Here is a 13,074-nt window from a genome sequence, read left to right on the forward strand (position 1 = left end):
TGTTTCACCAAGTGGGTTGTTTCAAAGGAGAGAAACCCGTTCAAAAACAACATGAAATGCAGTATGAACTTGTACGCTAAATCCAAAGCTCCAGTACACATACCTTTGGAAACAGAAACATTAGCAGAAACATTTATGGTCGATTAAATCATCATTGAAGGCTTTACCAGAATATGTGAAGTATATAAAAACATGCAGTACATAACATGGTGCCTTTCTTAGCGATATACTGTCCATTTCAACATTTATTTGCACCCAACGTGTGGGTTGTTGGCCTTTTGTGCTGAAATGGTCTCACATTATCTGATTTGGGCATTATTTATCCACAGACAGACCATGTATTACCAAAGGAAAACTGGCCTTTAGAAATGTCATCACTGTGTCTCATACGATCATTATCCTAATTTATTTAAATGACGTGCACATACGGTAGTAATAATGTCCGTTAGCTCCATCACAAACCTGTGATGTCATGAAAGGTATTAAAGAAACTTCTATTCTCCTACATCAATAATAATATTAAAAAAAAGGAAATTCAAGTGTGTTGTGTTGTGACATATTTACAGACGCGTTCTGTTAGACTATGACCAACAGTATGTTCTGTTCTGTCGCAGCGTGTTGACATCCATTTATTACCTTGAAGATGATTTTTTTCATTTTTCAACTGTCAACCCATATGTAAATGACTGTGGAAAAATGATGCACATGTTGCTAAGTTTGAACCCTTTTTTAATGTCTTTTGATATAGATCAAGCTCACAGGTTTGCATACAATAAGGTGTCGAGGGAACAGTGTCGACAAGGTTTGAACAGTGCAAGGGAGCTTTTAAGCCAAGCAAGGTGCTATAATGTGTTAGTATCTGATATCTTTTTTAAAGTGCATTGGGAACATGCAAGCAGCCATAGGAAAACACAACACCATTTCAACATTTTATCGACTTAAAAATGTTTGTACATTTTTACTAACATTAACTAGCAGCTAGTTTAATGCAAACCAACACTATCAATACCATTTTTGACGTTTAACTGAGTACAATAGCACACATCTAGAGGAGTTATTTAAATGGTCTTCTACTCAGATAGTGTATCCTAACTACAAACAGTCAAACAAGCAGTCCAAAACATATATATATATATATAAAACAGAACACTTCCTTAATGAATATACCATGACATTTTTTTCCTCCGTCTGCTCTTGCGATGCATCGTGAGCATGGACCAGACTTTGACTATGGTGTTTAGCAGGGGGGTGATGTTTTTACGGGGGCGGATGCTAACGTCGCGAGCCCAACACAACGTTCATTTGACCTTCTGGGCCTTCTGGGCCGACTTGGTGACCTTGCCCGTGGAAGGAGCCTTCTTCTCCACCGCCTTGATCACGCCCACCGCCACAGTCTGACGCATGTCACGCACCGCAAAGCGCCCTGGGAGGATGGAGAGATTGATCGAATGCGAGTCATATTTCAAATGACTTTATTATAAACGCATTTCAGTCTATTACAGGCTTTATAGCACATGATACAATGCTATAGTTGATTTGTGATCAACTGTAGCACTTTGAAAATACTAAATGGAACATGTGATTAGTTCTAGACAAGAAGCACCAAGACTGATGAAGGATGGAGACAACTTCTTATCTGATGAACAGAGCCAGTTCTGTAATATCTATATGACAATAAAGATGCACAGTACACGTCATCTGTCCCCCCAATAGGGATCTGAGTTGAGGGCAGACACACACACACACCACCTACCAAGTGGTGGGTACTCGGAGAAGCTCTCCACACACATGGGCTTCCCGGGGACCATGGCAACGATGGCTGCGTCGCCAGACTTCAGGGCCTTGGGGTTGTCCTCCAGCTTCTTGCCCGAGCGCCGGTCAATCTTCTCCTTCAGCTCGGCGAACTTACAGGCGATGTGGGCCGTGTGGCAGTCCAGCACGGGGGCGTAGCCGGCACTGATCTGACCTGGGTGGTTCAGGATGATGACCTGAGGGAGGAGGGAGGAGACACACACACACACACGTCATTTCTCTTCTATGTGACTCTATGCTATTTGTTTCCTTTCTAAACGGGGTAGTAAGTGATGTGTGAATTGGACAAAAACAGGAATGGTGTCTCGTAAGGTCTCGTTTCAGTCCAGACACACAATGTTCTCCACAGCCAACTCTCCTATCCAGACACACAATGTTCTCCACAGCCAACTCTCCTATCCAGACACACAATGTTCTCCACAGCCAACTCTCCTATCCAGACACACAATGTTCTCCACAGCCAACTCTCCTATCCAGACCTGTGCGGTGAAGCTGGCCACCTCCATCGGCGGGTCGTTCTTACTGTCTCCAGCCACGTTCCCTCGCCGTATGTCTTTTACCGACACGTTCTTGACGTTAAAGCCCACGTTGTCTCCGGGCATGGCCTCGGCCAGCGCCTCGTGGTGCATCTCCACTGACTTGACCTCCGTGGTCACATTCACGGGGGCAAAAGTCACCACCATGCCTGGCTTGATCACGCCCGTCTCCACCCGCCCCACCGGGACCGTACCAATACCTGGGAGAGAGGGAGGTGAGAGGCATGAAACCTTTGAGGAAATCTTTCAAGTCTCTTTGGATTGAATCCGATCGCACCTGTAGAAATTGTAGCATTTAATTGCAATGTTACCACCTCCGCAGAGATCGCATTCCAAGGTAAATGCTGCAGATGTCAGCTTAATTGTAAATTCCAGTTAAATGTCAAGCGTACTAGATCGCGGATCGAACGCAGCTCGGATTGAATCCCAGCCTGAGTACCAGGTATAACATCAAAAATCAAATGTATGTAAGAGCTGAAAAAACAACAATTGAAATGGAATTGACCCCTAAGCCACTGGCATAGCACCAGTGGTGGGTTTGAACGCCTCCCAGGGCCTCACCCCCTATCTTGTAGACGTCCTGTAGGGGCAGGCGGAGGGGTTTGTCAGTGGGGCGGGAGGGCGGCTGGATGGCGTCCAGGGCCTCCAGCAGGGTGGTCCCAGAGGCGTTGCCGTCCTTACGGGTGATCTTCCACCCTTTGAACCATGTCATCTACAGGGACCAGACCAAACATTAGGAACAAGCCTAGCTTAAGCGTTATGGCCTACATAAGAAATAAGTATTAAGACACCTTGTAAAAACTAAACACTTTTCATACAACTGCAGTTACACTAATTGGGCAGTGTAATTCAGTGGAGGTGTGCACGACTGCATCTGCAACTATATTGTGTAATAAGGTTGCGTCCTAAGAATGTAAAGTGTCCTCCTGTCTTGGAAAACGATAAGGATAAGTATACAAAGAAGACTACTAACATTAGGGCTAGCCTCCAGCATATTGTCCCCATTCCAGCCAGAGATGGGAACGAAGGCCACCGTATCCGGGTTGTAACCAATCTTCTTAATATAGGTGCTGACTTCCTTCACAATCTCCTCGTAGCGTTTCTGGCTGTAGTTGGGCTCGGTGGAGTCCATCTTGTTGACCCCTACGATCAGCTGCTTGACCCCTAGGGTATAGGCCAGAAGGGCGTGCTCGCGGGTTTGCCCATTCTTGGAGATGCCCGCCTCGAACTCGCCCACGCCCGCCGCCACGATGAGCACAGCACAGTCCGCCTGTGGCAGGGAGCAACCATGACGTCTAATTTTGTGTGCATTTGAAAGCAGTTTGAAAGCAGAAAGTGTTACATGAAAAAATAAGCAATTTCTTATTCTTATTTTTTGTTTTAGTAAATGTAATCTTAAAATATGGTGCCGTTTATGGATTCCCAAAATAACCGTTTGATTTTCAGAGTAGCCAATGTAATCCTGCTCAAAGTTTTCTAAAAGTATAGAAGACATGTTTAATATGTTTCATGCTCTTCCGTCTTCCAGTTTTGCGGCCCATAAGTACCAAATAAGAAGGCCCTTGGCTAAACTTTTAGTCAGGGTCCATGTTTAGTGACAGCAGGATATGGTAGTGTCTGCAGCCCATACCTGAGAGGTGCCAGTGATCATGTTCTTGATGAAGTCCCTGTGTCCCGGGGCGTCGATGATGGTGACGTAGTACCTGCTGGTCTCAAACTTCCACAGGGAGATGTCGATGGTGATGCCTCGCTCCCTCTCTGCCTTCAGCTTGTCCAGCACCCAGGCGTACTTGAACGAGCCCTTCCCCATCTAAAGACAGACCAAAGACAGACCAAATCAATGGCAAAAGTCTGTGCAGTTTGTCTCTTTTGTCTTTGCTTTGTTGGAACAAAATCGAGAGAGAGATATCAAGAGGTAGATAAGTCAATAGTAAATTCAATGGTATGGATTCAAAGTGGAATCATACCATATCCCTGAAATACCGAGCATGGTGTAAAGTTTGACAATAGTCTCTAACATATCGATCATGTATGACGACAGGCTAGACCTTAACTCTCTGTGCTGGGAATGTGTTTAAGTCACTTGTGTCTGGCCACCTCCATACCTCAGCGGCCTCCTTCTCAAACTTCTCAATGGTCCTCTTGTCGATGCCCCCACACTTGTAGATGAGGTGGCCTGTGGTGGTCGACTTGCCTGAGTCCACATGGCCGATCACCACGATGTTGATGTGAAGCTTCTCCTTGCCCATAGCTGTTCGCTCAGGAAGACACCGGAGTAGATTGTGGCAAGAGGGGTCAACCAAGCTAGCCAAGTTATTAGGAATTACAATGTCATTAACCGAGCAAAATGTATTACATTTTAGGTGTTAAGGAGACAAATATTTCTGAAATTGATGAATACTAGTGACCGAGTCCAGTATCCCTATGCAATGCTTTGTTTAGTTGATAAGGCTGCTAAGCAACGAAGAAAGCTCACAACAGTTGGCAGATTATTGCATCACACAAACATCTCTATTCCCTCACACGTCATAATTGCAGTCATCGAGATCTCTCCATTCCCTTCCCTGACAATGTGTATACAGTTTTACTGAGTGGCTTGCCACCATTTTGAGAGTGAGGTCATCAGAATGAAAGAACAGGTGAATGAAAAGCAGATATTTCCTCAACAACACAGCTGTTATTTTCCTTCCTGGTTCTCAAAGTCGACCCCACCATGTTCATGATGACACTGGAGACTGGTGGTTGGGTGCAAACAGTATTTGGGACGTTTAATATTTCAAGAGGCAGTCACAGAAACAATGGGCCAGTCAACCAATCAATATACACCCAGGTTACATTCCAAATGGCACCCTGTTCCATATTTAGTGCACTGGGCTCTCTATACAGGGAATAGTACACTATAGCCTATAGGGAATAAGGTGCCATTTGCAACGACTCCCAATTTTACCTAGGTAACCCCTCCATCGTCATTTACTCCCCTAAACACCTGCTACAATTTACACTAAAACAAAGTTTGATTTATTACATAACATGGCTATTAACAAGATATCAAAGAAATACCATGTAAACGCATAAGGAACATTTATATTGTGTAGTTACAAAAACTTGACAAAAATAATGGTATTGTGGCCATCATATAACATGTTTATTAGCTCCTACGAAGCAATGAAAGACATTACGGGACAGCAATAGGTGGGCTATTAAAGGACTGCTGGCTTAGTTTTGCGAATATTGACGCCACTATCGTGCATCTTGCTGGCTTGGTAACTACTTATCCAAACACATAGGCTACAGCGCCGGTTCATACCGATACCCGAGGTATTACACTGCGCCATATTACCTTCCGAGAGCAACCCCTTATTGTTTTGCTAATAGTGTCAGCCGAGTTGTTATTGTAATTTCCACATGGAGACAGTGTGCAATACATCCAAACTGACTGCCTTGCATAACACCATGACATCCAGCGTTACACCTACCTCGTCCGACCATCCTTTCACAGCACACGTTTAAAAATGCAGACCATGGTTGGTTAATACTTTTACTTGTTGTTAGCTAAAATGGTATCATACCTGGGTTTGTGTAGATGCGCTCTCAATAATTCGGTCAGTGATCGTGTAGCAAAAGATGCTGTCTGGTTTATTATTAGGGACCCAGTAGTGGGTTCTGGCGCTATTGGCTTCACATACGTCATTAGTTTAACCCCCTTCGCCACTAGGTGGTGGTGATGTACCATAACAATCAGAGTATCAGCCCAAACCATCAATGTGTAACATTGTAACAATTTGAACATGAGACATGATTGTATACATGTACACACAAACACACTAACAGAACACACATACGAGCACACTCAAACAGACATACTGTACATACCAGCAGAGGAGACAAATAGTAGAGAACTGTGTCCCTCACAATCACACTACTCTAAAGGCACTTGTTTAACGTGAAATACTGCGTCAACCAGACTGTTGCAGTAGGCGCAAACAGATCTGGAGACCAGACCTGAAACATATGACCAAAGTTGGAAAGCTTCTGAAGTTAAACCTCCCATTAGTACCTTTTTTTTTTTTTAAAACCATCATGACCAATAGAAGTAGCTAGGTATATTTGGGTAAAATGTACATTGTACGCAACAATAATAAATAAACCAAGAGTTGTACTACTGTAAACATTTTCCGATCTTAATTTCCGATCTTAATTAAGAAAAAGCACTATCAAATAAAAATTGAAAAACAAAAAGACTGTGCTACCAAGGGACTGTACCAGTGTTAAAAATAAAACGTTGCATCATCCTTCTCCCTCAGAGACGCTATAACGTAACCTCACTCCACCAAACTGATAGCTTTTCTCTACCGTAGTTGGCTAAGACGTTGTCAAGAGGCCGGTCATGTGCGTCTGAGGAGCAGAGGCGCCTGTTACAAAGGCTATACATACTAGTGTACATACTGATGTGCAAAACATACTGTAAGGCTTCTGCAAAGGTTAAATGAGTTGATACTGTAGCAAGACCAGAGGAACGGAGTTAGTAACAGTGTGTGTGTGTCATTTCAGCCTCACTATCTGGTTCTAGGTAAATACTCTTTGGGCTTCTGTTCAAGTATGAGCAGCCAGGATACTGAAAGGCACTTTAAAAATGGTCAACAGTCAGTGAACCAGTCCTGTTGATCCAAAGCACGTCAAGTGCTTAGTGTTGAGCTAGTGTGTCGAGACTTATCAGCCAATCGTTTCGTATCTTCACTCCAGAGTGTTCCTTGTTCAGTAACTCCAGATTTGGGAAGAGGTCGAGCCAAGAACCACCTCCATCCAGCGAGCAAGGCCACTCTCAATCGTTTATTCTGGAAAGAAGAATAAGATTAACAAATGGACTAATGATTACATTGCACTAATGTAGGCCTACAAATTATGACTACGTAGATAAAAACCCGATTGGTAACATTTCTCAAGAAAGCTAAAGCAAGAGGGCAGCATATCTAGAGTCTATCTAGAGAATATCTTTCAAGTTCGCAAAACAAATAAAAATTTCCTGTCCCACATTTTGCACTGTTTCTATGGTAACATTAACAAGTAACTTTTCTGAGCATTGATGGCACCAGTACGTACTCTAGAGTCTGTAGTTTGTAGCGTGGGTCATCCCTGATGCCGGAGAGAATTCTCAGTCCTTCTTCTCCCGTGTCGTTTCCCATCAGGCCTAGTTCTGTGATTTTGGAGCAGCTGGACTTCAGGGCTACGGCTAGGGAGGAGCAGCCCTTTACTGTGATCCCACAGCATCTCAGACTGGGGGGAGGGGCAACATTAACCTTACTCAACAATGCATTTTTTTGTGAATATGCTTCTAAGTATTAACTCTGTTAACATGGTACTTACAACAGTCTCTCCAGCTTACAGGTTGTTGAGGTCAGTCCCATGCAGAGTGTTTTTACACCGATGTCTCCCAGTTCGTTTCCAGATAGATCCAGTTCTTTCAGGTTGGTGAGACTGGAGCGGAGAGCTTCGACCAGCTCTGGACAGCATAGCTCTGTCATCTTACAGTCACTCAGTCTAGGTGTGTGTGTGTGTGTGTGTGTGTGTGGTGGGGGGTTCAACAAATACGAACAACATTAGTCTGTCGTTTGATTTGAGTATACTGTCCCTCTAAATCACACATGATGTGCCTGTTGATGCCATTTCAATGTAAAAATATATCAACTAAACTAATCAATGGTGAACCATTAGGCCTTCTACAATTGTACAGTCTAATCGCAGTACTCACCGTAGGGTCTCCAGTGAAAAGCGTATAGTTTTGAGGAACAGGAAAAACGCGACATCTGAGTGGCCCAGGTGGTTCCTGCTGATATCCAGCTGTTTGAGGAAGGTGGGGCTGAAACTGAACCCTCCAGCCAGCCAACAACAGTCTCCAGACGTGAAGCCACAGCTCGCCAGACTGGAGAGAAGGGCAACACTCGCCAATGTCAATTCAATTTTTCATTCATCAATGATTTTATTCTTCAATATGTATGTGTGGTATCCAAGGAGGTTGGAATAAGATAACACAGCAAAAAATACACATTTCCTAAACAAAACTGGACAAGTTTGAATGTACTATTCAGCTCATATGGCAAAGCAAACTGGCAGCCAGCGGGCCAAATTCGGCCCATGACTGATTTGTTTTTGAATTGCCAAAATTGTCTAACTTGTTTTCATAGGGGTGTACACGGGATTGGGCACAACTCTCTGTGAGCTAGCTAGCTTACTTGAGTTTCTCCAGTTGACAGGCGGGCAGTCCGAAGGCGTTGCAAAGCATCTTGACCCCCTCGTCCTTCAGGTTGTTGTTGCTCAGGTTGAGCTCCCTCAGACTGGGGATGTTCAGCAGACATCCAAACATGTTCTCACAGCATTTCTCAGTGAGCTGACAACAGTACAACCTGGTGGTGGAGGGAGAATGTATGGTACATTTACTACAGGGAACATTCCACTTTAGAATCAGTGAGGTGGAATGTGTATGTGTACTACAATACTCCTGGCAGTACTCACTCCAGTTTGTATATCTGGGTTGACTTCAGTATGTCCATGAGCAGCTTCACCCCCCGGTCTCCCAGGTCGTTCATGCTGACGTCCAGCTCTCGCAGGTGTCTGGGGTTGTCTATCAGCAACACCGCCAGAGCGCGACTCAGCTCCAGGCCCAGCTTGCAGTTTGAGAGCCTAACGAAGATTACAACATTTTTTTGAAGACAACAACTATTTCCTTACAGAAGGGAATTTCATTTTCATCCAGCCACAATATTAACACAAAAGATAATTTAATTAAATGATGTTACAAGTGGGGGTAAAGCAAGCCTACACAAAATCAGAACACAACAGGTTCCGTGGACATTTACTCGATACTCACTTCAGGATCTGCAGTTCGCACTTAACAACCTTTAGTCCGTCAACGAGATGAAACACCCCCGATTCTTCCGGTTCGTTGCCACTCAGATCCAGCTCTCGCAGGTGCGACGGGTTGGATTTGAGAGCTTTGGCCAGAGCTGCAAAGCCATTCTGTTTCACCCTGCAGCCGGACAGTTTCAGTCTCTCCAGTCGGCAATGTGGCTTGGCCAGGCCGGCCGCCAACAGCTGCACTCCTGAGTCCTTCAGCGTGTTGAAACTCAGGTCCAGAGTTTTCAGATTGGACACCTTTGAGGTAAGCGCCGAGCCCAGACATTCACAGGATTTCTCAGTCAGGTTGTGATAAGACAGTCTGGTGGGAAGGAGGGTTTATGGAATCAAGAAGCACATTAGACGTCATACTAGTATTTTATTTTTTATTTTTTTATTTTACCTTTATTTAACCTGGCAAGTCAGTTAAGAACAAATTCTTATTTTCAATGACGGCCTGGGAACAGTGGGTTAACTGCCTGTTCAGGGGCAGAACGACAGATTTGTACCTTGTCAGCTCGGGGGTTTGAACTCACAACCTTCCGGTTACTAGTCCAACGCTCTAACCACTAGGCTACCCTGCCGCCCCGGTAGCCACTTGAACCAACAAAACTGTAAGACGAGCCCAACAATCTTGAATTACATAATTTTGATGACAATTATCTTGTGCGTTACCGACATGTCATATAGATATGTAATAGCGGGTATTGTTAAATGACCAAGTACTTACGTGGCTGTCTGGGAAGCTTTGATCACTGGCAGCATCCTCAGAAGTTCCTCGTCTCCTCTGTTCTCTACTTCCAACCCAAGCATGTCTATCGGCCCAGACTCCGATGCTACTAAGAGAGTGGCCAGGTCGGACCAATGTGAAGGTGGATATTTGGCATCTGGGGGGATTCCCGTCTTGAGAAAGTGCACACTATCGTTGTCTAGAGAGTAGTCTTTCAGTTCCCTCAGGCAGTTCAGCAGGTTGAGGGTCCTCGGCGAAGCGGGATTCTCCAAGACCTTCTCCTTGATGTACACTAACATTTCCGGAAGGGTAGTAGACGAGGTGAAGCCAGCCTCGGAGAACATCTGGTTAAAGTTCTGCGCAATGCCGAGGAGGAAGCGAAGGAAGAGGTCCATGTGTCCGGTCTTGCTCCGCAAAGTCATGTCCACCGCGCTCTTGAGTTGGGTGGCATCTCTAAAAAAACAGAGAGTTCTCTCGAACTGGGTTTTCTGGTTGACAGCCCGGTTTTCGTCTTGGACGTCAACAGACTGAAGAAACCGCAATGCGCCAAAGAACTCCTGAATGGTGGTATGCCCAAAGTAGTAGATCTTCTGTTGGTGCAGCCCAATATCCTCCCTGAAGATGGGTATGTTCCCTTTTGCGTACACAGCTGCCACTCGGGCATCAATGTTGCACTCTCGTAGGTCTTCCTCGTAGAAAACCGTGTTGCCTTTCACCAACTGCTTCAAGGCTAGTTCCCCCAATTCGTTAACTATCTTTACATTGTGGTTCGCCATTTGTAACAGGATGAGTAGGTCGTTAAATAATGGAGTTAGTGCGACAGGTTCGCATGTTTTGTCGGGTACATATGTCTGTTTCTCGAGGATTGACGCTGAGATTGAACAGATAAAAGGTATCTGGCACAAGTTGTAGAGGCCCTTCGAGTTCTTCAAGTAGGTGATAACTGCTTTGGCCTGGTTCTCGTCATTGATTGCTCTCCTGAAGAACTCCTCTTTCTGGGAGTCGGTGAAGCCTTCGATTTCTGACACTCTGTCAATGTACTGAAGAGGGATGCGACTGACTGCCGCAGGTCTGGATGTAATCCATATGTGAGCGGCGGAGGGAAGGAGATTACCGTTAATGAGGTTTGTCAGCAGTGTCGGCACAGAGGAAACCTCGGTGACATTGGTCACAATCAGGCTGTTCTTGAAGTCGAGAGGACGACGGAATTCATCCAGCCCGTCAAAGAAGAACCCAACTCTGCAGTTCTCCAAGTTGCAAATTCCAGGTTCTTTCAATTCTGGGAAAAACTCGTAAAGAAGTTCAATCAGACTCAGTCTCTCCTTCAGCAAATTCAGCTCTCGGAAAGGAAGGGGAAATATTAGTTGAACTTCCTGGTTTCCTTTTCCCTCTGCCCAGTTAAGAATCATCATCCGCACCTGGCTAGTTTTGCCAATACCAGAGACGCCCTTTGTCAGAGCTGTTCTGATAGGCTCATCGACTTCTGAGTTTCGGAATGAACATGTTCCTTGATGTCTTCTCCTGTAGCCTGGCTCAGATAGAATGTACTCATGTTGGTTCTCCTTGCTACTTTCACCAGGTGGATAGTGGAGATCACAATGTATATAAAATGGATGCTCAGTTTCTCCCCCTGGTGGACGTTGGTACTTTTTCTTCAAGATGGCTTTTAACTTATTGCGGAGTTTTCCCACATGGGAGGCAGAGACATTCCTGTCAAATTGGCAAATAAAAATAGTATTTTCTACGTGCAATATAAAATACTAACGCTTCAATGAACATGCCCTACTGTGGATTCAAAATGACATTCATTTTCAATAGACTCATTCTGAGCTGGTCCTCTGTTCTTACTGTGTGGTGAATGTGATTATCTTACCTTTGTTCAGTCAATCGGTTTTCTTTCCCAGGGCAAAACATTTTCCTGGATTCAGAGGAGGGGGGGGGGATCTGTTACTACCAACTTTTGTGTCCCTCCAATTTCTCAAGAGACAAAATCTGTGTAGAATGCAGTAAGACAGGCTAGCTAGTCCCACTACCAACCAACCATTGACTTGTAATACACACAGAATATTGTGATTAGCAATATTGGTACACTACATCAGTGATGTACTGCCAATACTCCCTAAATTGCACTGCCTCTCATATGGGAAATGATTCCTGAACATGTTAAGCCACAAACTATTCAAGCTAAGATTTCCACCTCAGCTTCTCATTGGTAACCTGGCTATGTGTTGGTGTTAACACTACACTCCTTGTACTCCGTGACATGCGCTGAGTGCCAAGCAGAGGTGCATCATGTCCCATTTTTACAGTCTTTGGTATGACTCGGCCAGGGATTGAACTCACAACCGTCCAATCTCAGGGGGGACACTAACCACAAGGCCACTGCGTTAGTCAAGTTTAGAGACTGGTCAAATCATTTGCTAACTTTAGGGACGGTATCATGATCTATGTGGCCTGTGTAGCTAACTAGCTGGTATAGCTAAACAGCTGACAAAACACCGAATCCGCTTTAGCTTAACTACAGGTCCTATTAGGAATCAGTCTGGGCTAGAGGACTAAACTCAACTCCATACCTAAAAGCTACAGTAAATGGCTACGATAATGTACAGGCTAGCAGCATTCATCACATTCCACTTTTATGTGCTGTAAATTACAAACAACCACCGAACTAATGGAATTCCACAGTTATATGCTTACATGCTTGCTTTTCTCCGTCTTTTTCAATTTGACCAATTCGTCTCGATAAATTCATGTTTTTCAGATAGCTCAAATGCGGAGCAGTACAGAAGCAGCCAACGCTGTTATGGCCTTCTTCTTCTTCTGCTTCTATTATATCATAGCGGTCCGCAAACAATCGTTTTCGCGCATGCCGCCACCTACTGTGCTGCAATGTACGATAAATAATGATCTGCCCAATTCTGTACTACCGTGAAAATAAATTTCAAAACCAAATGAATCGCTAACTTCTACTGATCCCATATCGCTGAGCCTCTAGCCTTTCTCTGTGCCTGGCATCCACCAAATGCTGCACTGCGCCCCCCCCCCCCCCCCACCATTACAGCACTTCATTTTCACATTGCTTCCACATTCACTGTAATCATATGC

At 44.6% G+C, this 13,074-nt stretch overlaps 1 protein-coding gene across 6 annotated transcripts; it reads right to left on the reverse strand.

Annotated features, from left to right (window-relative positions):
• Positions 1 to 712: 712 nt before the first annotated feature.
• Positions 713 to 12,986, reverse strand: LOC110493520 (elongation factor 1-alpha 1). 6 transcript variants are annotated; one of them, XR_005036884.1, is made up of 11 exons: positions 12,667 to 12,986; positions 11,843 to 11,887; positions 9,970 to 11,679; positions 9,214 to 9,561; positions 8,859 to 9,026; positions 8,579 to 8,749; positions 8,098 to 8,268; positions 7,713 to 7,886; positions 7,449 to 7,622; positions 5,918 to 7,183; positions 4,525 to 4,652 (listed from the first exon to the last, which is right to left on the reverse strand). XR_005036884.1 is itself a non-coding variant. In XM_036949445.1 (10 exons), the coding sequence occupies exons 3-10, from the start codon at positions 11,379 to 11,381 to the stop codon at positions 7,171 to 7,173; spliced, it is 2,631 nt and encodes an 876-aa protein (XP_036805340.1). In that variant the 5' UTR covers positions 11,382 to 11,679; positions 11,843 to 11,864; positions 12,667 to 12,986; the 3' UTR covers positions 5,091 to 7,170. The 6 variants fall into 6 exon arrangements, 5 of the variants coding, with proteins under 5 accessions (XP_021423530.2, XP_021423528.2, XP_036805341.1 ...); XM_036949445.1 differs by lacking the exon at positions 4,525 to 4,652 and having other exon boundaries at positions 5,091 to 7,183; positions 11,843 to 11,864; XM_021567851.2 differs by lacking the exon at positions 4,525 to 4,652 and having other exon boundaries at positions 5,091 to 7,183; positions 11,843 to 11,961.
• Between the last annotated feature and the right edge of the window lie 88 nt (positions 12,987 to 13,074).

Source organism: Oncorhynchus mykiss, chromosome 17, assembly GCF_013265735.2.
Source record: "Oncorhynchus mykiss isolate Arlee chromosome 17, USDA_OmykA_1.1, whole genome shotgun sequence".
In the NCBI taxonomy this organism is placed as follows: Eukaryota; Metazoa; Chordata; class Actinopteri; order Salmoniformes; family Salmonidae; genus Oncorhynchus; species Oncorhynchus mykiss.